Source organism: Ostrinia furnacalis, unplaced genomic scaffold (assembly GCF_004193835.3).
Source record: "Ostrinia furnacalis isolate ACB-3 unplaced genomic scaffold, ASM419383v2 OfSCF3063, whole genome shotgun sequence".
Lineage (NCBI taxonomy): Eukaryota > Metazoa > Arthropoda > Insecta > Lepidoptera > Crambidae > Ostrinia > Ostrinia furnacalis.
This window is the reverse complement of record NW_021133302.1, coordinates 43,828-67,123: the sequence shown is the minus strand read 5'-3', so window position 1 is coordinate 67,123 and position 23,296 is coordinate 43,828. Positions and strand designations below refer to the sequence as shown.

General features: G+C 42.9%; 2 protein-coding genes across 3 annotated transcripts; one reads left to right on the top strand and one right to left on the bottom strand.

Moving 5' to 3' along the window:
- Positions 1-1,983: 1,983 nt before the first annotated feature.
- LOC114357179 (modular serine protease-like) lies at positions 1,984-18,378 on the top strand. Of its 2 annotated transcripts, XM_028310682.1 has the most exons (19): positions 1,984-2,166; positions 4,963-5,014; positions 5,674-5,790; positions 6,524-6,583; positions 8,485-8,601; positions 8,936-9,067; positions 9,175-9,228; positions 9,655-9,771; positions 10,331-10,462; positions 10,923-11,106; positions 11,328-11,398; positions 11,669-11,877; positions 12,010-12,075; positions 12,433-12,576; positions 13,870-14,028; positions 14,856-14,980; positions 16,510-16,686; positions 17,140-17,299; positions 17,607-18,378. In XM_028310682.1, exons 1-19 carry the CDS (start codon positions 2,133-2,135, stop codon positions 17,795-17,797), a joined length of 2,301 nt encoding a protein of 766 aa, XP_028166483.1. In that variant the 5' UTR covers positions 1,984-2,132; the 3' UTR covers positions 17,798-18,378. The 2 variants fall into 2 exon arrangements, with proteins under 2 accessions (XP_028166483.1, XP_028166484.1); XM_028310683.1 differs by lacking the exon at positions 6,524-6,583.
- Positions 18,379-21,359: 2,981 nt separating this feature from the next.
- LOC114357184 (4,5-DOPA dioxygenase extradiol-like) lies at positions 21,360-23,224 on the bottom strand. Its single transcript, XM_028310690.1, has one exon. The coding sequence runs from the start codon at positions 23,110-23,112 to the stop codon at positions 22,198-22,200; it is 915 nt and encodes a 304-aa protein (XP_028166491.1). The 5' UTR covers positions 23,113-23,224; the 3' UTR covers positions 21,360-22,197.
- Positions 23,225-23,296: the final 72 nt, after the last annotated feature.

The window sequence follows — 23,296 nt, the reverse complement described above, 5'->3', positions numbered from 1 at the left end:
AATATTAGTGGTTGGTCACGCCACGGTTCTTGAACTGGGTCACTGCATACAATCGATTGTTAGAAAATTAGGTTACCCACTGCAAAATACACCTACAGTATGAAGAAACAAGGGAGTGATATCTAGAGTAAAGATTGTTTTTTGAAGGTAAATAGGCTCCGACTCTGCTGGACTGATTTGAAAAATTCTTTCATCATTAGAATCCTACATTATTTTAGACGAACATAGGCAGTATGAAGTTCGCCGGGACAGCTAAGTAATGGTCAAAAAATCTTCTCCCAAAGTGGTGGTAGGGCACTTTGGGACGTGGTAAGTTCCTTAAATTGAAGCAGGTATCACTTTAATAAAAATACCTTAGATTCAGGTAGGTTTCGGGTGAGCGAGCTGTTTATAATTCGGAAACAAACTTTATCCTCATAGCACAGGATGTGAAACTGGTTTGCAAAAAATCGATGCATAATTCGAGTATTCTTTTAGTATTATACAACAAAATTACTGTTGTTATTACCCGGTTTCTGAACCTCAATTTTTTGCTTTAGCATGCTTATCTTCTAATATCAAGTAGGTAGGTACTAGCGGCCGCCCGCGACTTTGTACGCGTGGACCCCGTTTTACCCCCTTAGGGGTTGAATTTTGCAAAATCCCGTCTTAATGAGCCCTCCATCGCGTTCGGTCTTGAGCTTCGCGCTAGATCTCGCTACAGGTCTTGCCGATTTTCTTCGCCTAGTCTGCTACAGTGCTAAAGCCAGCTGATTTCCAGTGTCCTGGATCTATTTGTATCTATAACTAGCTTTCCACCCGCGGCTACGCCCGACTCAGCAATAATGTGGCTTTCTATTGGTGAAAGAATTTTTAAAATCTACTAATCTTTATTTTTTTACGTTTCAAGTGTTTCTTAGAGATTTTAATGGTAGCTTTTGGTAAACTTTTTGATGCCACTAACTTATTGCTTACTTTTTTAGCTGTCGAACGAACTCACTTTTATACTTAGATATAGGTCCTGTACATCGGTAGATTTTGCTAAATAAATGAATCCACCCGGACTCAGATAATAAAAAAATTAACTTGTTTTATTCTAGTGGATTTGTCGATAAAATTGATCATATTACTGCGCCCTAACGGGTCGGACACTGGTGACCGGACACACTGTATAAATAAAGACTAGAGTAAAAAGTTGTAGTTTAATAAACTTGCCTAACTCGTCTGGTCAGCATAGGGCTGGAATCCTATAATTATCTCTGGTAATGACAGAGGGCCGTGCTCCTGTAGTGAACTTCAGTGAAGACTAACGCCCGTATTCACAAACATTACTATGAGGTCTCACAGTGCGCGTGGACGCACAGGGTCACACGCGAACCAATCACAGAGCTCCATTCAACGCTGTGCGTTCGATTTGCTGCTTCTTTTACAAAGCATCGTTTGGAATACGGGCGTTTAATGACGTCATGATTAAGATGATGAAGTTTGATCCTGACGTCATTAGGGTTTTTACCGCCTCTGTGGTCTCCCGGGTTGATTCCCAGTGGGGGCAGATTTTTGTGTTGGCGGTTTGGTTGGTGGTAGGGCTTGTTCTAAGTACGCCTGGCTAGCTACCACCATCTTACCTAAGTCTGTCGCCATAAAAACAATGTTAACAGCTTTGTTGTGTTCCGGCAGTTAGAGGTAAGATAGCCAGTTCCTCCGTGGTTGAGGATTCCGGGTGAAGCTTGGCTTGCTTCCACCTTCGGCCTGCGTGCAGCCATACTTATTATTATTCTGTGGTGCAGCCAACAGCGCTGCAGCGTGATCTTATACGCACGCGGACCATCCTCACGCGGGCTGAAATCCGCATGATCCGCATCACACTACAAAGGCACTCAATTTATATTTTCGTTTTTGCTAGCGTCTAATTAAAAGCTCAATTTAATTTGCAATATTCTACCACGCATGCATAGCTTGAGTAAGCAATTAATATACAAGTTTAAGGAAAAAAACACTAAAAACTATAGTAACTTGATCAGTGAAGACGGGTTTCCCGCGTTGGACAGACGCTGAGGTCATATTATGTCAAAATGACAATATAGTTGACTAAAATCGCGTTTGTTTTGTTTTAGTTAGTGATGCGTTGAACCCTCGTTAAATTCTTTGTGATAATGTTAAATCTTCACGTGGCTCTCATATTTTGCGGTAAGTTTGTTTAAGTAATTAAGTTAGTCACTTTATAATACTTTATTTTTAAACGACTCTATACTCTACTTGGGCTAAAATCTAAAAATAAATCAATGTATTTTTTGCTTTTTTCTGCCGAATTTTGTCTCAAAAATAAAATCTACGTCTAAGCATATAATAATGCTATAAAAATAGGTACATAAACAAAAACTAGCCCTGTAGGATTAAATCAAAATGTATCATAATTTAACGCGCGCAAATTCAAAGTAGGTAGATAAATTATTGCATTCACAATACTGCCTGATACTTTAAAGATTGTAAAATACTTAATGTTTTGAAGTACTTCCTTGGGCATTTAGTAAATAGCTTGGTATTAAAATTTGTGCTTTTGTTTTCCTTTTAGTATTATCAGCTCAGTACTTATTCATTTTCCTACATAATTGCAAAGTCTCTACATACATATATCTTACTAGTCCAATACTTCATTAAACTATATTTTTTCCTGTTTAGGTACATAACCAGATTTATGCAATTAAGTTTCAATTTGGATTAATTACTTTTGCTTTTATTGGGTTCACAATAAAAGTCAAAATTGCTTGTGTGTAGATTTACCTAGTACCTATTTCTATTAATTATAATTATGTCATAAGGCAGACGTATCCTGATCATAGGATCTTAAACATTTTAAAACGTACTTATTATATTAAAAATAACAGTATTTTACTCGTAAATTAAAAACCTATTTTGTCACCTGTCACCTGTTTCGCACTGGAGAGTCCAACCTTCGAACTCCTATGTTCTTCTGATTAATTTCGTTGTGGGTCCAATGACAGTTTAACTTTCCCCCGGGACAAACTTGGCCTTCACTGGTTGGGTTGTTATTGGCGGTCAAGCTGTAGATCCTGGCTACACATTTGCAGCGGTGGGAACGAGAGGTGGGAATTGTCCCGTTTATAGGTACGTAGGTAGGCATAAATTAGGCCTTTCCAACCCGTCTGGCCAGCGCGGGGAGTGTAGGCTGTAGGCCAAATCCTCCATTTGCCTCTGGTAAATTAGAAGGCTCTTGCAGTTGAGACATGACCCTAACCCGACCGGGTTGTATAAAAACTTAATTACCTAGTTATTAATAGGTAGATTTTTTTACTCAAAAAGTCATAGTTTATCTACAATAGAATACATTCGCGAGCAGAAATATGGAATCACCCTATTTGTTTCGAGCGATCACAAAAGACTAATATAGGACAAATAAAAATGGTACCATTTTAAAGGTAATATTTATACCACAGATACATACATAGTCATTCAGTTCTTTAGATCGCTCGGAACCTCAGATCATAGAAAGAGAATAGATATGAAGTCGCGCGTAACTACAACGAGAACCAGTGTCCCCACATTTCCCCCCACCACAGCTCCCACACACACATTCAACTGTGTAAAAACAAAGCGACTGAGAGTCTACGACAACATGTGCAACCGGCTTAAAAGTGCTGTGATTGGCCAGAAGGCGTGCCTTATGGCCAATCAATGGCCGCGTGACGTGACGCACACTTTGAAAAAAGCAATTAGAGAGAAAAAAGATAAAATGGAGTCGATAAGATATCGATACTTTAAATCCTGGGGGCAAGGCTCGAAATTGGTTTAAAAAATGCTTGTATGAAAACCTTTTTATTATTATACGTTATTATTATGTTCTTTAACGATTTTTGCATAAAGGAGTCAGTTCTATTTTGTATGGACGAAAAACTCAGAATCAATTATTGGGACTAAATGAAGTTACCTTCCTTATATTAATTTACCCCAACCAAAGCTCAATGTCGTTATCGATGGAGTATAGAAGTTATAGACTGACAAAGTTTGTATGAAAAGTCATGGGTTAAGTAGGTACTTGCGATTTTTACCAGTATTTACAATATTGGTAATATATTATTATTTACTTTAATAATAATAACAGGATCACTGTAATTATTATTAACTACTATCGCGCATTAACTTTTTAATTATGGCGAAATTCGTACCGCCTATGTTTATCAAAAATAATGCCTATATTAGGCTTTCAACTAGCTCTTATAGTAATTACATAGTTGACAGTTACTAATCCCTTCTACTATTGTTATTGTTTTTGTAAAAACTTAAAAATCGCAAGCAACTCATGATTTTTTCATTCAAAATTAGAAAATAGAAAATAATAATTTACTTCTATTTATCGATAATAGGAAACCGTATTAGAACACGAGCCCTGCACTATGTTACGACCGGCACATGCGGCCGTACTGTGTATTTTCACGCGTCAGTGGATATCGGAAGAAATAAAATACATTGCGCAGTAGTTACGCGTGACATAAAGTGGTTGCTAACTAAATCGTCAATGTACAACGTGTTTGAATTTTTATCACCACTAATTTCGATATCGCAGTAAATGTCACGGCACTGAATTCGTTCGTAAAAATGTTTAGTTTTTTTTATTTATAAGCAAAATACCAATGGATTTGCAATACTTACATGTGGTAAATGACTTCATTGTTCCTGTAGTTCTTCGTTTCACTTATGTTATTGCACGTTACGACGCATTATTCAACAATATCGGAGAACATTTCCTCAGTACGACTGAATCGCGACTAACCTGGCGTCGCGGGCGATGTTCGTTTCTGGGCATATCGCGGAGACACGCGCCACGCCCCCGTTTCACATCTATTCCCTTCTATGATCTGAGCTCGGAACAAAACACAACACATTTATTTGCTTTAAATATGGTAACATAGCAATGAATCAATGGATATTATAAGCTATGATTTTTAGCGTGTTTTTTCTTTGCAGCTATATCAGCAGCCTCGTGTTTGACGGTGAATGTAGCAGAATCATCATGCAGGTAAAAATAATCGTTTAACAACGTCATCATCATCATCATTTCAGCCACAGGTTGTCCACTGCTGAACATAGGCCTCCCCAATGATTATCATAGCCCGGTTGGTAGCGGTCTGCATCCAGCGCCTCCCTGCTATCTTTATGAGGTCGTCGGTCCACCTTGTGAGTGGACGTCCCACACAGCTTTTCCTATATAACCTAATCCAACCAAAAGACATCCACTGCTAGACAATAAAAGCTTCTCCCAAGGATTTCCACGACGACCATGACCTGAAGACTGGGAGACGTAGTGTAGGCAGGCCTCTCACTCATTGGTGGACCGACGATCTTAGTCGAGGTTGCGGAGGGATGCGGAAATCTTTGGAGGAGATCTTTGTCCAGCAGTGGATGTCCTTTGGGTTATTAAATAATCTTTATTTAAATTAGTCTCGATTTTTGTAATACGAGTAAGTTAAGTAATAATGTCTGTAAAAGATCTAACTACTGCAGTTAAGAAAACTAAATCAACGCATGTATTCCTCATTGTACTTAATCTAAGTAGATGTAGGTATATTGTGTGTAGGGTTAGAGTAGAACATTTTGCCACCGCGGTTAAGAAAGCCACCCTAACTGTAAAACGCCATCTAGTATCAGGAAGTCGTACTAATTACTTGGTTTGTCCAGTTCCAGCTACTCCGAGTTCCAATGCAGCGATGGCCGGTGCATCAACGTCACCTCCGCCTGTGATGGCACTGACGACTGTCAAGATGGCAGCGATGAGTCCAAATGTGACTCTGTTCAGTGAGTTAATACTATTTATTGAATAAAGTAATGTACCGTACAAAGCCGTTTAGAATACATTTGTCACCAACCCCTACTCTTCCCACGGGTGTCTTAATAGGCGACTTAGGGACTACACATCAAACAGAGAACGGGCAGCAGCGCTCTCTGAAAAACATCAATCTTTTAAACTGCGATCTCCAACCCGCCTGCCAAGCGTGGAGATTATGGCAAAACCCTTCACTATAGTGGAGGAGGCTCATATTCCAGCAGTGGACTGTAAAGGGCTGTTGATGATGATGATGATGACTGTACCAATTATTAATGGATTCGTTAACCCTTCGTGTCTAAACTTCGTGTAGGACTATGTAGTGTTACGAGTGGATTCACTCACCACAGTAGTTTAAACGGGACTATTCCCACCTCTCTTTCCCGCCACTGCAACTCCTGTGTAGCCAGGGTCTACAGCACGTCTACTGGCGAAGGGTTTGAACCAGCGTTCCTCGGATCTCGAATCGGCCAGTCCGACACCTTTATATTATTATCTTTAGGAAAATGTCACCTATGTTAGCAAAGCGATCACAAGGAGAGAAAAATATCTATTTGAGAAATGGTAAGAACCGAATACACGTGGACAAAAAGTAGTATACTTGTTGGTACACAATAAAGAAATACTATTCGCTGTTAAAAGCGCCCTTTGAGCCTTGCTTGGTTATTTTGGTCTAATTTGTAATGCTATGTCTTATTTTTACAGTGAATCTACATTGGAAAGTAACTCGGTGTCACTATGGTCGGATAACCAGTCACCTTGTGGGTTAGTATAATTTGTATCTTTATGTAATTTGTCATTACAAATGTACAAACTAAGAAACTAGAACAAAAAGTATACATTACTAGCTGACCCGGCGAACTCTGTTCCGCCTTAAAGGCAATAAATAAGCCATCGCAATTTCCTTATTTGCTCACCGTTTAGACCTAGGTACCCTGGACTACGACAAACATTTTAAAACCAAAATCAGCTCAATCGGCCCAGCCTTTCTAAAATTCAGTAAAACTCTCAGTAAAACTCAGTAAAACTCATTTATTTCTGTAAGTAGGCTTTAAAAAAGCACTTTTACACGTCCCAGTATTAACCCTACCACTGCTTCAGGACAATAAATGGGCCAGTGCTGAGAAGAAGCAGCGCAAGAAACTCAGACACTATTGTCAGCCTCTTTTTCAAAGGTTTACAGGTTTTCAAAATACATAGTTATAATAATATTTAGGCGAGCTAGGCAGTTACGCAACCCAAACATTTTTATCTTTTAAATAATCATCGACTTTATAGTAGCCCTTTTTTGTGGTAATTTATTAAATAATTTAATACATTTCCCCATAAATGAATTCCCGATCTTATGCAGTCTGAAATTTGGAACGGCAAGTTCTTTTTTGTTCTCGAGTTTTAATCAGACTAACGAACAGCAATTCATTTTTATTTATATAGAAGATAGATAGATAGATTATTGGGAAGAAATAAGTAAAATATTACAGGCCTCCCCAACCCGTCTGACCAGCGTGGGGACTGCAGACCAAATCCTCCATTTGCGTCTAGTATATTAGAGAGGGTCGTGCTACTGCATTGGAGACTAAATGACCCGATGTTATAGATAAAGGAGGATAATCCACAATTTATTGCACATATCCGACTTGCACTAGGTGGTTCATTTTCACCTTCTTCATCATTATCATCAGGACATTTAATCTCCTCTGCAGGAGCATGTCCCTCTCTAATTTATCAAAGGCAAAAGCGAGGATTTAGCCTCCACTTCCCTCGATTACCAGACGTGTTGGGGAGGCCTTATGTTCGCATATTCCCTTAGTCGCTGGTTCACACGTCATGTCTGTGAACAGGCGCTGCCTTCGGGGACTGGTCAAGACAAGATATACCTACCTTAATTTTTTTAACATAACAATTAACAATCAACTTGACAGTGGCACGGCATTAAATATAAGTATATACAATTTATTTAAAACTACCACACGGTTTTGTTATGGTGCCTTGCTTTTCTCTCTAGAGTTTTCTTGCCTTGTCTCCTAAATAGTTTTATATCTGGCACTTAGCCAGAAGGATGTCTTAGACTTGTCATGCTCACTAAAATGTCTCTGGGGTAGTGGCGTGTGAGGCGGGTCGTTACATTCCCTATAATATGGTCGAGTGAAGCGATGGCTGGTTCACACGTCATGTCTGTGAACAGGCGCTGCCTTCGGGGACTGGTCAAGGAAAGATATACCTGACATAAAATATATGTATCAAAACGCAACAATTAACCTAGAAATTAGCACGGCACTAAAGAAATTTATTCAAAACTGCCACGCGGTCTCGTGCTAGATGGGCGTCTTAAAGGCCACCTTCTATCAACGGGAGCGCGTGGTAAGTAACTTGCTTCTGAATGTATGTAAATTCCTACTTTTTTTATTTTTAAACCGGCAGACAGTGGTGACTGAGTTTGTTGCGGCGCTTCTTCTCAGCACTTGCCAAATGTTTGTCTCGAAGCGCTGGTAGGGCAAAAAAAGAATGAGACATGTATAGGCTCCTTAAGAGCATTTGACGATTTGCAAGAACTAATTTAATTAGTCTAAACAAATAAAGATAATTTTGATTTTGATTTTGACGATATCGTCGAGAAAAGCAAAACGCACGAAATATCAAAATCCAATGTATTTTTTTTATTTCAGCAAAAATGAATGGCAGTGCAAAAATGGACTCTGCATCAACATTAAAGGCAAATGCGACGGTATCAGGGACTGCCCCGACGCTAGCGACGAGACGGTGGAGCTGTGCAGCGGGAATCAGTAAGTAGGCTGGAGGAGAATCCATTTCTCATAATAAGTAAGAATTGGATTCTAAGGCATACAAAACTATTTTAAATTTGTAAAAAGTAAAAACGTAGCGTTCATAATCAGGGAACTTAAAAAACTAAGGGAGGAAAGAATGTAAGATGATGCTTTACTGGGGGCACATCAATTTTTGTAAGATCTTGGATACTTAGGCTTACCTAGTTAATGACAACTGGTTGCCCAAAGGGTGGCCTGGCAGTTACCTCGAAGAGACTTTTGTTTGTGTATAAAGTTTCTATGAGAAATGTGTTTCTATGGGCAGTTAGTAAACTAATAAAATCAATTTTAGATGCCCACCCAACGCGTACAGATGCTACTACGGCGCATGCGTAGATCGCTCGGCTCTCTGCAGCGGCGTGAAAGACTGTGCTGATGATGACGAAGCTTCAACTAGATGCAATAACAAGACCCAAGCGTTTTCGTAAGTACCTAACTGTACTATACATTTTCATCCTAAGTTCATACCATTTACTTTTAGTAGCAAAGGTTTGCAAAATATCTGACCTTTTGAATTTTTTTCTTCCATAGGACCCGGGACAAGCGTGAAGTTTTGAGGCGATGGAAAAGACAAGCGGGATGCAGGTGAGCTCAATAAACCGTACCTTGATTTTGTTTCTTCTTCTTCCTCACTACACTCTTGGCATAGTGGTCGTGATCATCACACCTGGTTTCGTGGCAAGCTTCACAATCCGTCGCCATTTCTCCTGCAATACAGCCCTTCTTATGTCACTCTTGGAGTGGACCATTAAATGCGGTATTTTTGTTTGACTCTGCCTATACGTCAACCTTAGAAATCCCACCTGCCACTATCAGTATTTCGTTTAAGAGACATCATGGGGTTTGAAAAACATAGTGCTTACCTACTTACGACTTTCGGAGACTTATTTCCAAGCAAAAACTTCCAGCAAATTATGGATTGCAATTGATGAAAATTAAAGCACTAGGCTCGTGTCCTCACCTGACCGTCTTAGAAAGATTACCACAATTTCTGAAACATGACTTTTTCAGCAAAAACCAGTGGCAGTGCCGCGACGGGACGTGCATCGCTTTCTACGGAAAATGCGACGGGATCCGCGACTGTCCAGACGGCAGCGACGAGACCTTCCCTTTGTGCAGAAACAGCATGCAAGTTACTTCTTCTTTCTTCTATCGAAGTATAACATCCAAAGTGATCTAAAGCCAGCCTCAGCGACGAGCAAAAATAGCATGTAATTTTAAGGCACGGATCCAGGTCTCAAAAAAGGTTGTGGTCACATCACAGCAACCTGCAAAAAGACAACAAGACAAAATAGTGACTTGACTTACTTGATTTCGTCCTATGTCCCCTAGATAGGGCAGAGGGCGTCCACAACAGTCCTCCATCGCGTTCGGTCTTGAGCTTTGCGTTTAATTTGTAATTTGTCTTGGATTTCTTGGTAATTGGTGTCAACTACCCAATTATTATAGTTAGATTAAGTGACAGTTTCTACCGCCACTTCTTCTCAGCACCAGCTGATGTTGTCCCGAAGTGGGGGCTGGACTATATTTGGGACGTGTAATGGATGTCCAAAAAAGGATTGAAGGTGAAATAGTTTCCCTGGAATTCTCAACCACAGAGGAACTGGCTATCTTATCTCCAACAGCTGGAACATAGCAATGCTGTTAACGTTGTTGTTATGATTTTTAATCTGGATTTTTTCTTCAGCTGCCAATCCAACTGGTTCCGCTGCACTTACGGCGCATGCGTGGATGGTACAGCACCCTGCAACGGACTTCAGGAGTGCGTTGATAATTCCGACGAGCTCCTGCCCAGGTGCCGCAACGAGTCTGCTGTTAGGTACGGTTCTCTTGTTTTCTCATCATCATAATTTTGGTCTCCAATGCACGATCCTTTCTGATTTATCAGAGGCAAATGGTCAAAAATCAAAATCAGTTTAGACCGTGGCACTTTATGGTCGACTTTACTTAACTTAAATTTTCAAGTCTCCACTGCAGAAGCATTCACTCTTATTTACCAGAGGCAGTTGGAGAATTTGACGTAGTCGCCAGGCTGGCTAGTTTGGGTATTGAAAAGGAGGAGGGGGAAGAGGGGCTTTTAAACTAATCATTGCTTTTCCCTGAATTATGGTATAGAAATAGCTTGGCATCCCGGCAATAGTCTAAATTATGCAGCAAAGTCCCACCATTTAATAGTTTTACCTGGACGCCCGGAGAATTCCAAGTAACCACGCTATTTCGAACCTTATGACTGGACTATCTACTAAGGGAAATGTTGAAAATAAATTATGAATTGGCAGCGCGGGCAAATTCCGCTGTGACAACGGGCAGCAGATAGCAGCGTATCTTCTCTGCGACGGCGTGAGAGACTGTGGCGACGGGTCTGACGAGACGGTGCGCGCGTGCGCTGGAAACATCTGCAGCGCGCATCTGTTTCAGTGCGCGTATGGCGCTTGCGTCGACTCGGGCGCGGACTGCAATGGGGTAAGCATTGGCAAGGTTATTTAACTTTAGTGTCATATAGTATTAGATTTAGTACTATTTCTGAGATTTACTGGGGTGGGTACTTCAGTTTTTCTATTCTTCTTCCTCGGTCCCTCACAGATGAGGATCGTGACCTTAGTTCCTTCACAGACTGGCGGCCATAAGCTGCTTATGACCAGATTCTTACCTGATCACAAATGAAAACTTCCAAAATGTTTCAGAAACAAGAATGTGCGGATGGTTCCGATGAATCGGACGAGTTGTGCAACAGGATACTGCCAGTAAAACCCACGTGAGTACCACTACCTACCTATCTATTATTACATAAAATGTTCGCCATCTTTTTTTCACTAACAATTTTTAAACAAAATCCTGGCACGAAACTAGGAAGTACTTTTATGACTATGACAATTCATAATGAATAAATGTGAGAAATCGCAATTATCTACCCGTCACTTAGTAAGCAATATAAAATACCCTAAATGCTTCGTTCTTTACGAACGAAAAAAATCTAAAAATAAAAATCTTTCCTCTCTTTCTTTCTAATCTATTTTCTTCTCAGTCCCGCACCAGGTGGCGCCTGTGTACTACCACCATACCCGGATCACGGCAGTTACACTGTCGTTGGCAAACCAACCGCGGTACCTGGTCAAGCCTTCCCTACCATAACTTACAACGTCACGTGTTATCCTGGCTATAGTATCATCGGTGACACAACAGAAAGGCTTTGTTTGGAAGGCGTCTGGTCACCTGAAGTAGGAGATTGCGTTCGTAAGTATCTAAATGATAAATGTACAAAGATATTGTGGGGGTTCCTCAGTGAACGATTTTCGGATCTGTATTGTTTGTGTTGTTATTATCACGTCAGTATAATGCGTTAAAACAATGTCTTTCATGGAACAGAGTTCTGCAGACTCAACAAAGACCAGAGCGTGACGTACCGCTGTCTGCTGACTGGCGATTCTGAAGGTTAGTAATGTTAGTTTAGAAATCTATTCTGTAATGATGTTGATTGAAATTAAGGAGCTGTATCCTATGCCTATCACACATTATCCACATTATCAAGTGGCATTAAAAGTAGGGAAACAGTTTGCTAACTAAAAAAAAACAGCAAGACCAAAATCTTAAGGTATTTTTTAAAAATCTCCGTATGGTGTCGTAAGACTCGTAAGTGGCGGAGGGAGAAATTAATACGCGAAAATCAGGCCTACCCACCCCGTCTGGCCAGCGTGGGGAGTGTAGGTTTTGTCTTCAATTTGCCTTGACATGTTCTTCTTGCAGTGGAGTCTAATGACCTGATGATGATCATTTTCGTCGAATGTCCAGGTTTCAGGCCTTGCGGCGAATATGAGCCGGCCGGCACGGTCATCCGGGTGGACTGCCGGACACCAGATTACTACTACAACGGGAACCTACCGTATATGCGCTGCATAGCGGGCAGCTGGGACTACACGGCTCGCTGCCTCCCAGGTCAGTCATTGTTTATTTATTATTTCAATGCAAGGGTAGTTGGCACATAGTACGCAGAACTGACGGCCGATGGGACAGCAAGGTTCTGGAGTGGAGGCCGCGGAAAACGCAGCGAGGGATGTCCACCCACAAAGTGGACGACATCATAAAGGTAGCAGAAAGGCGCTGGACACACCCCGCTACCAAACGATCAATATGGAAATCATTGGGGGAGGCCTATGTTCAGCAGTGGACGTCCTATGGCTGAAATGATGACGATGATAATGGAGGGTAGCTGGTACATAAATCACCAACATTGCAAAATATAAATTACATACCCGAACGAGCTGGGAAGCGACTCTTCCTCGCACTCACCCGCACACCTCCCCTCGTTCGCCTTCCGTACCAGAGCGTCGATGTGACGTCACGGCTGCCAGGTGCGCAGTTAATTTAACCGGGTACAGGTAATTAATTATACATTTTCAGGGGTTTGTGTTCAAGTGAGGATTCTTGGATGGCTCAAACTTGGAATGCAAGTGTTTTGTTCCCCAGTCGACAAAGCACAGTCGTACCCTGCGTCAGAGGCGGGGCAAGACCTAAATTTGATGTGGGCAAGACAGATTTCGCGAGGCCTTGTTCTGTGGCGACCTGAAGACGGATTTATATATAATGAAATAATAAAAAAAGGGTCAAAGGTCTATACATTGACAGTTTCTGATTTCTTGATTCAGTGATTATTTTTAAAGGAATATTGCGCCAAAGAATAATGTTCGTCACTTAAAACCGTGTTGTTGCTTAATTTTGTGTCTGATTATGGCTGAATTTGTTTGGAAAAAAATATATTTTTATTTTTAACTACATTGTTTAGCTATCAAGAATTTATATTTAATAGTCAATGTTCGTATTGTGATATTGTCATCTCCACCTTGTATACATTTTTTCAAAATTTTTGATGCGCGAGGCCCCTTGTACCGCGAGGCCGTAGGCGGTGGCCCACGTCGCCTACGCCTTACGCCGCCTCTGCCCTGCGTGCTCAAACAACAGCAGGAAGATTTAGGCTCATTTGCACCAACTTACTTTGACGGCAACTATAACAATAACTGGTGTTTTTTGTATGGATTTTGACAGATTTTTGGACGTTTGTTAAAGGTAAAGACAGTAAGATGGTGCAACTCAATCTTAATGAAGACTACTGACATCGTCACTCTTGTGTTGTGGCGGAGTTTTGGGCTGACACTGTGTAGGTTTGTTATAGACGCGACAATAAGAAGGGTTTTGTTTGTGTACTATTTTTTATTTGGCGTGTTCTTACAGAATGCGGCGTGGTGGCCATTGGAGACGGTCTTATTTCCGGCGGCGTGGCGGCGGAGAAGGCCGAGTTGCCGTGGCACGCCGGAATTTACAGGACGACCTCGACGCCGTACAGGCAGATCTGCGGCGGGTCTCTGGTCAGCACTAAAGTTGTCATTTCGGGTGAGTACTAAACTTCATAAGTAATCAGTGAGCCTGTTCTAAAATAACCACCACTTAAGTACTTATCTAAACGAACTAAAGTCGCTGACATAGCCCGACGGATTAGCAAGCTGAAGTGGCAATGGGCAGGGCACATAGTACACAGAACTAATGGGCGGTGGGGCAGCAAAGTTCTGGAGTGGGACGTCCACCCACAAGCTGGACCGACGACATCATAAAGGTAGCAGGAAGGCGCTGGATGCAGGCCGCTACCAATCAGTTGGGGAGGCCTATGTTCAGCAGTGGACGTCCTACGGCTGAAATAATGATGATTATGACTTCTCTAAAAATCAGTGACGTAACTATAGGGTGGCAGGGCTGGCAAAATGGTCTGAAAAATCCAAGCTCTTCCCGCGTCCTACACCAGATCGCCGGTGGACCTCATAAGAAGGCTCAAGGTCACCCAAACGGCGATGGAGCGGGCTATGCTCGGAGTTTTCCTGCATGATCGAATCAGAAATGAGGAGATCCGCAGGAGAACCATACTTAGTGACCGACATAAGCACGCAGAATCGCTAAAATCAAGTGGCAGTGGGCGGGGCACATAGCTCGTAGAGACGATAGTCGATAGCCATTGGGCAGAAAATTTCTCGAGTGGCGACCGCGGGTCGGAAGACGCAGCGTATTAGGCATGCCTCCCACTAGGTGGTGCAATTCAGTTTTAGTAGGTATATTGTTTTTTCCGTACAAACATATTTTGCGATTTTTTCAAAGATTTTACACATACATATCGCCTTGCGATCTGTACCTTAGTATGAAATAATGAGAATTTATTGTTTTTTATCCAGCCGCCCATTGCTTCTGGAACAACACCATCGTCAAGGCGCAGCCTGCAAGCAACTACGCTGTGGCGCTGGGCAAGCTATACCGGCCGTGGTTGCTGGAAGAAGATAAAAGAGTACAGAAGTCTCATGTAAGTACGACCTCACCCTTTGGCGTACCAAGGAGTCAAACACTGTTAGGGTCCTAACGAATATTAGTGTAAAATAAAATAGCGGACTGTATAAAATAGGTGCTGTATTCTCGCCAGCCTAATTACAAGAAAACTAAATAGAAATCTTAGACTACGCGGTAATCGTGCATCGACGGTGGTGTCCAAATAGTACGAGAGCCCACGACNTACTAAAAGGAGAGTGTGTGACCCGAGCGCAGCCGATGATGACGCTGTCGGCCCGAGGTGACGTTAGTCATCGTACGCCGCCCGCACGTCTCCTCCCGCGCGTTGTTGGCTTCCCACCCAACAAACACTGACTTAAAAAAATCTGACTTGAAAGCCAGAAGCTGGATACGCCCAAGAGAGACCCGTAGCCTTATTCACGTAACAAAACTTCAACGACAACAAAACACTGAGTTGCGATCCTATCGAGTAATCGTTCTATCAAAATTACCCTTGTGAATACGGATTTAGAACTGTTTTTCAATGGGACAACTTCTGAACGTCAGCGAGATCTTGACTGTCAAGTTAGACCACTGACCTAAAAAAAATCTGACCTGAAGGCCAGAAGCTGGGTAAGCCAATGAGTACGACCTGACCTCACCCTTTCAATGCAATATACAACCTACTAGTCGAATTAACTGCGCACCTGGCAGCAGTGACGTCACATCGACGCTCTGGTACAAAACTCCGCACCTCTCCGCTCTTCTCCGCACCGCGCCGCCACTGTCGAATTCTGTAAAAAAACAAGTGCACCCGAAATTTTTCCGTTCGATCCATTTCAACCGAAGCGGAGCAGACTGCAGAGGGAGCGTACGCAATTTTTGAAGATTTTAGACTCCCCCTCCCCCCCTTGTAACGCACCGTAACGTTTTTCTGTACCCCCCCTCCCCCTCTCTTAACGTTACGTACCTAACACTCAAGTGACCATTTTTACCCTAAAGGTTTGCCAACTTGCGAGAACAAAATAAATGAAAAATGACTATAATACAATCGAAGGCTTCCCCGTAAAACGTAAACGAAAAATGTTGCCAATTTGAGAGTTTTANCCTTGTAACGCACCGTAACGTTTTTCTGTACCCCCCCTCCCCCTCTCTTAACGTTACGTACCTAACACTCAAGTGACCATTTTTACCCTAAAGGTTTGCCAACTTGCGAGAACAAAATAAATGAAAAATGACTATAATACAATCGAAGGCTTCCCCGTAAAACGTAAACGAAAAATGTTGCCAATTTGAGAGTTTTAATTCCCTAAATTTTTATTAATTAAGTATTAAAAAAAGAAACAATGTTACGTAACGTCTTGTAAGAAAGACCCCCTCCCGCCCCTGTAACGCATTGTAACGTTTTACGAGACCGGGGGGACCCCCCAAATTGCGTTACGTACTTAATAGGTACTTGAATGCTCCCAGAGTAGAGATGTGGAATCTGATTAGCTATTCAAAAATCTTCTCTCCGCTCCGCTTTGGTAGAAACCGAGCCTTATTTAAATACTATTTTCTTTGCAGGTTGCGGACATAAAAATGCCTCCTCACTTTCTTGGTGGAGCCACCAACTATCAGGACGACATCGCTATACTCTTATTACAAACTACAATAACCTACTCCAATTTAGTTCGGCCGGTGTGCGTCGATTTCGGCGTGCTGTTTGAGAAGCGACAGCTGAAAGAACAGAGTTTAGGAAAGGTACGAAATACTTTTTATTGTGGCTTCATTAGGCGCTTATCTCAGTCATTGCCTGAGGACTGTGATTTTGTGACGGTCAAATGTCAGCGAGACTTCAGACCTTCAGATTTGTATGCCTACGTTTTAATATAGACTGTAATCAGCTTTGCAATGAAGGGAAGTCGACTCGGGTCCAATGACAGTTTAATTTTCCCCCGGGACAAACTTGACCTTCATTGGTTGGGTTATTGGCGGTCAAGCTGTCGATCCTGGCTACACAGGAGTTGCAGCGGTGGGAACGAGAGCTGGGATATGTTTCTAGCGAAATTCTAATTGCAAATTCGAGCGGATTAGATTTTTAAACAGGATGTTCGTGTGAACGTTAATATTAAAGACGTAGCTACCTAATATCCTGAAAAAAAAAGGATTGTCTCCGTGGGACTATGCCCTCATTATAAACGTCAACAATTTTAGGTGGCTGGCTGGGGCTTAACCGGCGCCGATGAACCAGAGTCTCCATTCCTCAAGGTGGTGCACCTGCCCTACATCTCCATCAGTGAGTGCCAATCGAAGGCCCCTCCAGACTTCAGGGCGTATATAACTGGAGACAAAATCTGCGCTGGTTATGAAAATGGTGAGTAAACAGAGGGCTTAGTATGAGTTTACATCTAACTTCTTCACTAAAGCACGGTCTATGAGCACGTAGAATTCTGTCCAATGACCCCAAGCTACCCATCCTTATCGCTCGCGCGTAATTATATTGCTGTCGCGACTGTGCGACGGGCGCCTGCAGTGAGTGTGCGAGCGCAACAGCAACATAATTACGCGCGAGCGATAAGGATGGGTAGCTTGGGGTCATTGGACATAATTCTACGTGCTCACAGACCAGACTATACCTTTATGATGATGCCTTAATACGTTATAATTTGTTCCATTTTTAGGGACGTCGTTATGCAAAGGGGACAGCGGCGGCGGGCTCGCCTTCCCTGATTCCGATAAGGGGACGATCCGGTACTACCTTAGAGGAATCGTCTCCACCGCTCCCGATGACGACCACCTGTGCAATGTTAACTGGCTCACCACCTTCACACAGATCTCGCGCCATGAGAATTTTATCAAAGAATACATTTAGGTTAACGCCAGTTTTCTTTATCCACGTTGCCGCCAAAGCTCGTACCAACGTTGGTCCATTATTTCATAAGGCACAAGTTGGCTACAAGTCTTGCGCCCCGATTATGCTAATAAAATTTTTACTGCAACGCGACTGGACGACGAACGATAATCAGCTGTTTCGATAAGTTTGCTAGTTGAAATGAGGTTGAAACGTAAACGAAGCGCAACTGCTCCTTTTCGTAAATCAGACAGAAAGCTACTTTCTCTCAAACGCTTCACGAACATAATAATGCATTTTAGTTTAAAAAATAAGGTGTTCGGAATTTTAACGGAAAGTGCATAAATCCGTTGTTTTGTCTTTGTTTGCGCGAACTTTTACCGCGATACCAAATTGCACATCAGCTGGAATGAAAATGAAGTGTTACTGGAGTGTGGACTAGAGATGATTAATTGGAGACATTACAAATTAGCGCAATCGGGGCCCAGGTGTGTGCTAGGAGAGTCGCATTCAGCGAGGTGCGCAGTTTGCTCAATCGGATTGTACGATAGTGTATTGGGTGAAATCTTTACGTCAACGGCCAGTGTTATTAGTTTAATAATTCTTAGTTTTAAAATAATGTAATAAAATTAAGAGTAGGCGCACACCGTTGATTTTTAGTTGGCCGATAGTTGTGCTCGATTTCAAATTGTACCTATGAAGAATCGGTCAAATCGAATCGGCGTAGTCAGGGCCGGATTAACCATCTCGGGGCCCCTAGGCACAGCTCGCTTCGGGCCCCCCTTTATCTGTCGCGGAGGAAATGATTTGCGCACCGTCACCACTACCGGGGGACAAGGTGGTGTGTGGGACTCCCGGCGCCCTAAAAGGGTGCTGCTCCGTCCTGAAAAGGACGGGGTATACCCACTAAAACCTCAGCGGCGTTCCGTCATCGCCCAAGTGGGGGTGTCGCGAGTATCCGGCCGTAGCCTTAGACTTCCGCGACACCACCGGCGACAGCTCGCCTACACGGTGGACCCTACACGCCCCCCTTGAGGGAGTCTGACGGGAATGCCCGAAACGCTAAGCCGTTCCCGTCAGACGGAGGTGACAAGGGTGCCCCCGCACCCCCGGCCTGCTGGCCGCCACCTGCAGTAGAACGGTCGTACAACCGCCTTCTCTACCCCTTCTCCGCCTGCGGTGCGATGACGCGAGAGGATCGTTCTCCCGCTCGCGCTCCGCTGCCTCCTTCTGAAGGATGACCTCTTCGCGAAAGAAGGCGACCGCCATCCAGCATCCTTCACTTCCCAGCATGGCGTTGACCAGGCTCGGAAGCGAAAGATCCCGGCCCACGACCGCAGTGAGGAAACGGCGCTGCTCCTCACAGCCTGTGCAGACCGCAAGGGTGTGGTGCACCGTGTCATCCGCCGCGCCGCATTTGTGGCACAGCGGGGATTGCAGCCATGCCCGGTCAGCACCTGCGCCAGACGGAACGTGAGGAACCCGTGCAGCCGTTCCAACAATTGGTCCAGAACGGGACCAATGGCGTCCAGAGTGCGGCGGCCAAACTGCGCACGAGTCATGTCTTCCTTCCAGCGGTCGATCATGATCTCGCGCGCTTCCTGTCTGACGGCGCCGCGCCGCTCCGGGGCCGGGCGCTTTCCACGCGCCTTCTGGTCTGCCATCCAGTGATAGTTGACAGACAAAAGTACGCCAGGTGCGGTAGGTCCTTGCGACTTTCTGCGCTGGGGCCTGCGCCTCCTTCCGCCCAGATTGGGGCGCCATACAGCGCCATGCTCCTCAGAATGCCGGCATAAAGTCGACGACACCTCGTTTGTGGCCCTCCCAAATTCGGGAGGAGCCAGAACTCAGTCCGCCAGCTGCCTTGAGGAGGCGTGGCGCTAGCCCGTTGAAGTGCAGGCTAAAATGCCACCTCCCGTCAAGCGTGAGGCCCAGATATTTCATCTGGCATCTGACGTCAATCCTAACGTCCTCAACTACAATGTGGGCATCGGGAGGGGTGCGCTGGCGAGGCCCCGGAAAGAAGAGGGCCTCAGTCTTCTCCAGACTTTCAGGCCGAGGCGTCGTATTCTGCAAGCGACTAATGTGCCGCCCGCCGACGCCAGCCATGCCGCGGCCCTAAATGTCTTCCCCCAGGCAGTGACCAGAGTGTCATCCGCATAGCATATGACACTCATGCCCGCGAGAAGGACGCCCCGGAGGAGCCAGTTGAAGCCTAGGTTCCACAAGAGTGGACCGAGCACCGAACCCTGCGGAACCCCGCTGGCTACGTCGCGCCGTTTGAGCTGGCCGTCTCTGTTAACATACAGGACTTCGCGGTCCCGTAAGTCATCGGCCAGCAGCGCTCGAAGGTACTGAGGCACTCTGTGATGTTTAAGTGCCTAGAGTATGTTGGAATGAGGGATGGTATTTAAAGCGTTGACTTTATCCAATGATACACCCAACACACCCTCACCCCTCTCCCTAGCCTCCACAGTGAGGCTTTTTAGCCTCTGAAGGGCGTCGACGGTCGACCTGTCATGTAAACCAAAGCAGTAATGCCAACGTTACGAAATTGAATTAGGTTCCACAATATCGAAATATGACGATTGAATGTGTAAACCAAAATAAGGCGAAGTTTTGAGGTGGTTTAAGTATTGTTGAATAAAAATAATCTTTAACATTTTTTTTTCATGTTTTTATCGGGAGTGCTGGGCCCCTGGTCATAGTGGGCCCCTAGGCACTGGCCTAAAGTGCCTTATGGATAATACGGCACTGGGCGTAGTGTGCGCACTCCCAACATGCCCATATCTACTGATCAACAGCCCGACTAAACTATCGGCCGACGAAAAACAAAGGTGTGCGCAATGAATAAAAACAAAGAGTTTTGAATATTTGCTCAATTTTTCTTAAAAAATAAAATTTAGTCTTTCAAATATTAAGTCGGTATAGTGTTCATACAAGTGATTTCTAAAAATATTAAATACTTTTATACCGATTATGTTTATTATTTCTCCTTTGTACCTAAGATACGAGTAGAACAATAAAAATTTAGAAAGGGACAGGAATTATTTTGTTAAACATCTTATATTTTATTAAAATTACTTACAAAAGATACTGTATCATCGACCTCATAAAGGTAGCAGGAAGACGCTGGATGCAGGCCGCTACCAACCAACCCAGCGATGTGGAAATCATTGGTGGAGGCCTATGTTCGGCAGTGGATGTCTGGTGGCTGAAATAATGATGATGGAAGATGCTTAATTTTAAAGAAACCATTGGTCTAACGAGTGGCATTTGATCGAATCGAAAATCGAAAAGGGCCTTCTTTTCGACCAGCTTTTGACATAAAAACTGTCACATTTTGCAACTTGTTAGGGGGGCTGACCTCAAGCTTAGGTGCAGACCATCGATTTTTCGTCGGCCGATAGTTTAGTCGGGCAGTTGATCAGTAGGGGTATGTATGGAAGTGCGCACATTACACTGATTTCATTTGGCTGATTCTTCATACAATTTAAAATCGGGCACAACAACTATCGGTCAACTAAAAATGGGTGGTCTGCGCCTAGTCTAAGAAAATTAAATACTGGTAAATAAAAAGCAATTTTCATGGCAATGTAAAAATAATTTATTTATCCCTTATTACTAACCAACTCTTAAACAACAACAATACATAGATAAATGATTAATGTGAGGAAAACCCACAACCTTGTTGCAATTCATTGTATGATTCAACACCATGAATAAATTATAATAGTTACCATAATTCACATAAGATTTTCCATAACAAAATTTGAATAATTATTTTCCCTTAAAAAATAATTATTCTAATGTTAGTGACCATGAAAGTTTAAAACAATCAAAAACTCCTCCAACAGAAAACTGCTGTGTGGCTAATTTACCCATTGTATTGTCCAACATGTGTTTTATGATGGTCACCCTATTGCAACAATCATAGTCGAAATATCAATTGAACAAGAAGCTAATTTGCCTTCGGCATTTCATGAAACAAACACTGTCACTCAATGGGAAAAAAATGTGGCATTGAGTAACAGTGTTACAAATCGGTATTTTTTTACCAATGGGTAACAGACAACAGTGTTACACAAAAAGGTGTGACTCAAACACAAACGATTTTTCGGTTCTATTTAAATAACATTGGCTTTCCATAGTATTAAGTTATTAATAAATCAGTAAGCTGTTGATATACCTAATAAATAAATAAACATTATCTTACTGGTGCGTTTGTGAGTATAGTTGGACGTTTATTTCTCAATTAGTCTAACAATTCGATTCTCTAATTTATGGTATCAACATGTCATAAACACCAAAACGTTTGTAAAAAATTAATAGAATGCAAATAATATTTTTAAATGTACTTCAACGTTTCTGCATAATAATACATCTTAAAGCTATTTGTGAATAGTGTCTTAAAATCCTACCTATTCCTTCCAGACGTAACCACTCAACCTGAACGAATTGCTCATATCCCACTTAAAGACCCTCGTACCAGCTTTAGGCCCACCCGCCCCTGCCACTACGATCAACGGCATGAAATGTTCCGCAGCTTGCACCGGATGAGTCGCTCCAGGTTGATCACGCCACGATATAAGTCCCTCTTTTCTCTTCACCTCATCCTCGGCTGTACAAACTTTATACAAATACTGATCGAACTCTTCGTTCACAACTTTCCCGTGGCGTCCGTACATAAATTCTCTCATGTTATGGTAAGACATACCGGAACCCATCACAGCCACGCCTTCTTTCCGGAACTGATATAAGACTTCCCCCAATTTATAATGTTCTTCAGGATCCTGGCTGCTCAGTACGGACACTTGTATTATAGGAATGTCTGCCGAAGGGTTTATAAGCATCATAGGAACGAAAACTCCATGGTCCCAGCCTCTAACTGGATCAAGTTTGGACTTTATGTTGGATTTTTGTAACGCTGCTTGAATACGAGCAGCTAAGTGTGGGTCACCAGGAGCATCGTACTTGTATTTGTACGATTCGGCTGGGAAACCGTAATAATCGAAGTATAAACTGTGTTTTTTACCTGAAGATATAGTCACACTCTCTTCTTCCCAATGGGCAGTAACAAGAATGATGGCCTTTGTGGTAGACAAATCTAGGTACTTTTTCACATCGTCACGCAAATGTTTCGTGAGTTCTGCATGGTCCTTGTCCCCGAGAAGTGGTAAAGGTCCCCCACCGTGGTTCACGAACAGCGCTGGAGCGATCACAGACATTTTTCGAAGAGGTCCAGTAAAATATCGAAGAATGTTCATAGACACTAAGGTCATGCACACTATGAATGCCACTTGAAGTAGAATGGAAAGTGTATTCAAAATAAGCATGAATATGACTAATTAAATACGTCAGAGTAAATAATGATACAAAAAAATGCAGTTTGTTGATTACACCAAGGTTATGTATTTGACTCGCTTATTTTAACGTTTCATTGACTTTCACATGCTGCCATAAAAAATTCATGTTTTGACATTTTCGTTTATAAAAAAAACACTTATCTTCGATCTAATT

Bases quoted from the DNA above. Each gene is read 5' to 3' on its own strand.
- LOC114357179 (XM_028310682.1), top strand. From the start codon at position 2,133: ATGTTAAATCTTCACGTGGCTCTCATATTTTGCG. The intron at 10,463-10,922 runs GTACGGTTCTCT...ATGAATTGGCAG, and splicing joins CGCAACGAGTCTGCTGTTAG to CGCGGGCAAATTCCGCTGTG. The intron at 11,107-11,327 runs GTAAGCATTGGC...AAAATGTTTCAG, and splicing joins CGGGCGCGGACTGCAATGGG to AAACAAGAATGTGCGGATGG.
- LOC114357184 (XM_028310690.1), bottom strand. From the start codon at position 23,112: ATGCTTATTTTGAATACACTTTCCATTCTACTTCAAGTGGCATTCATA.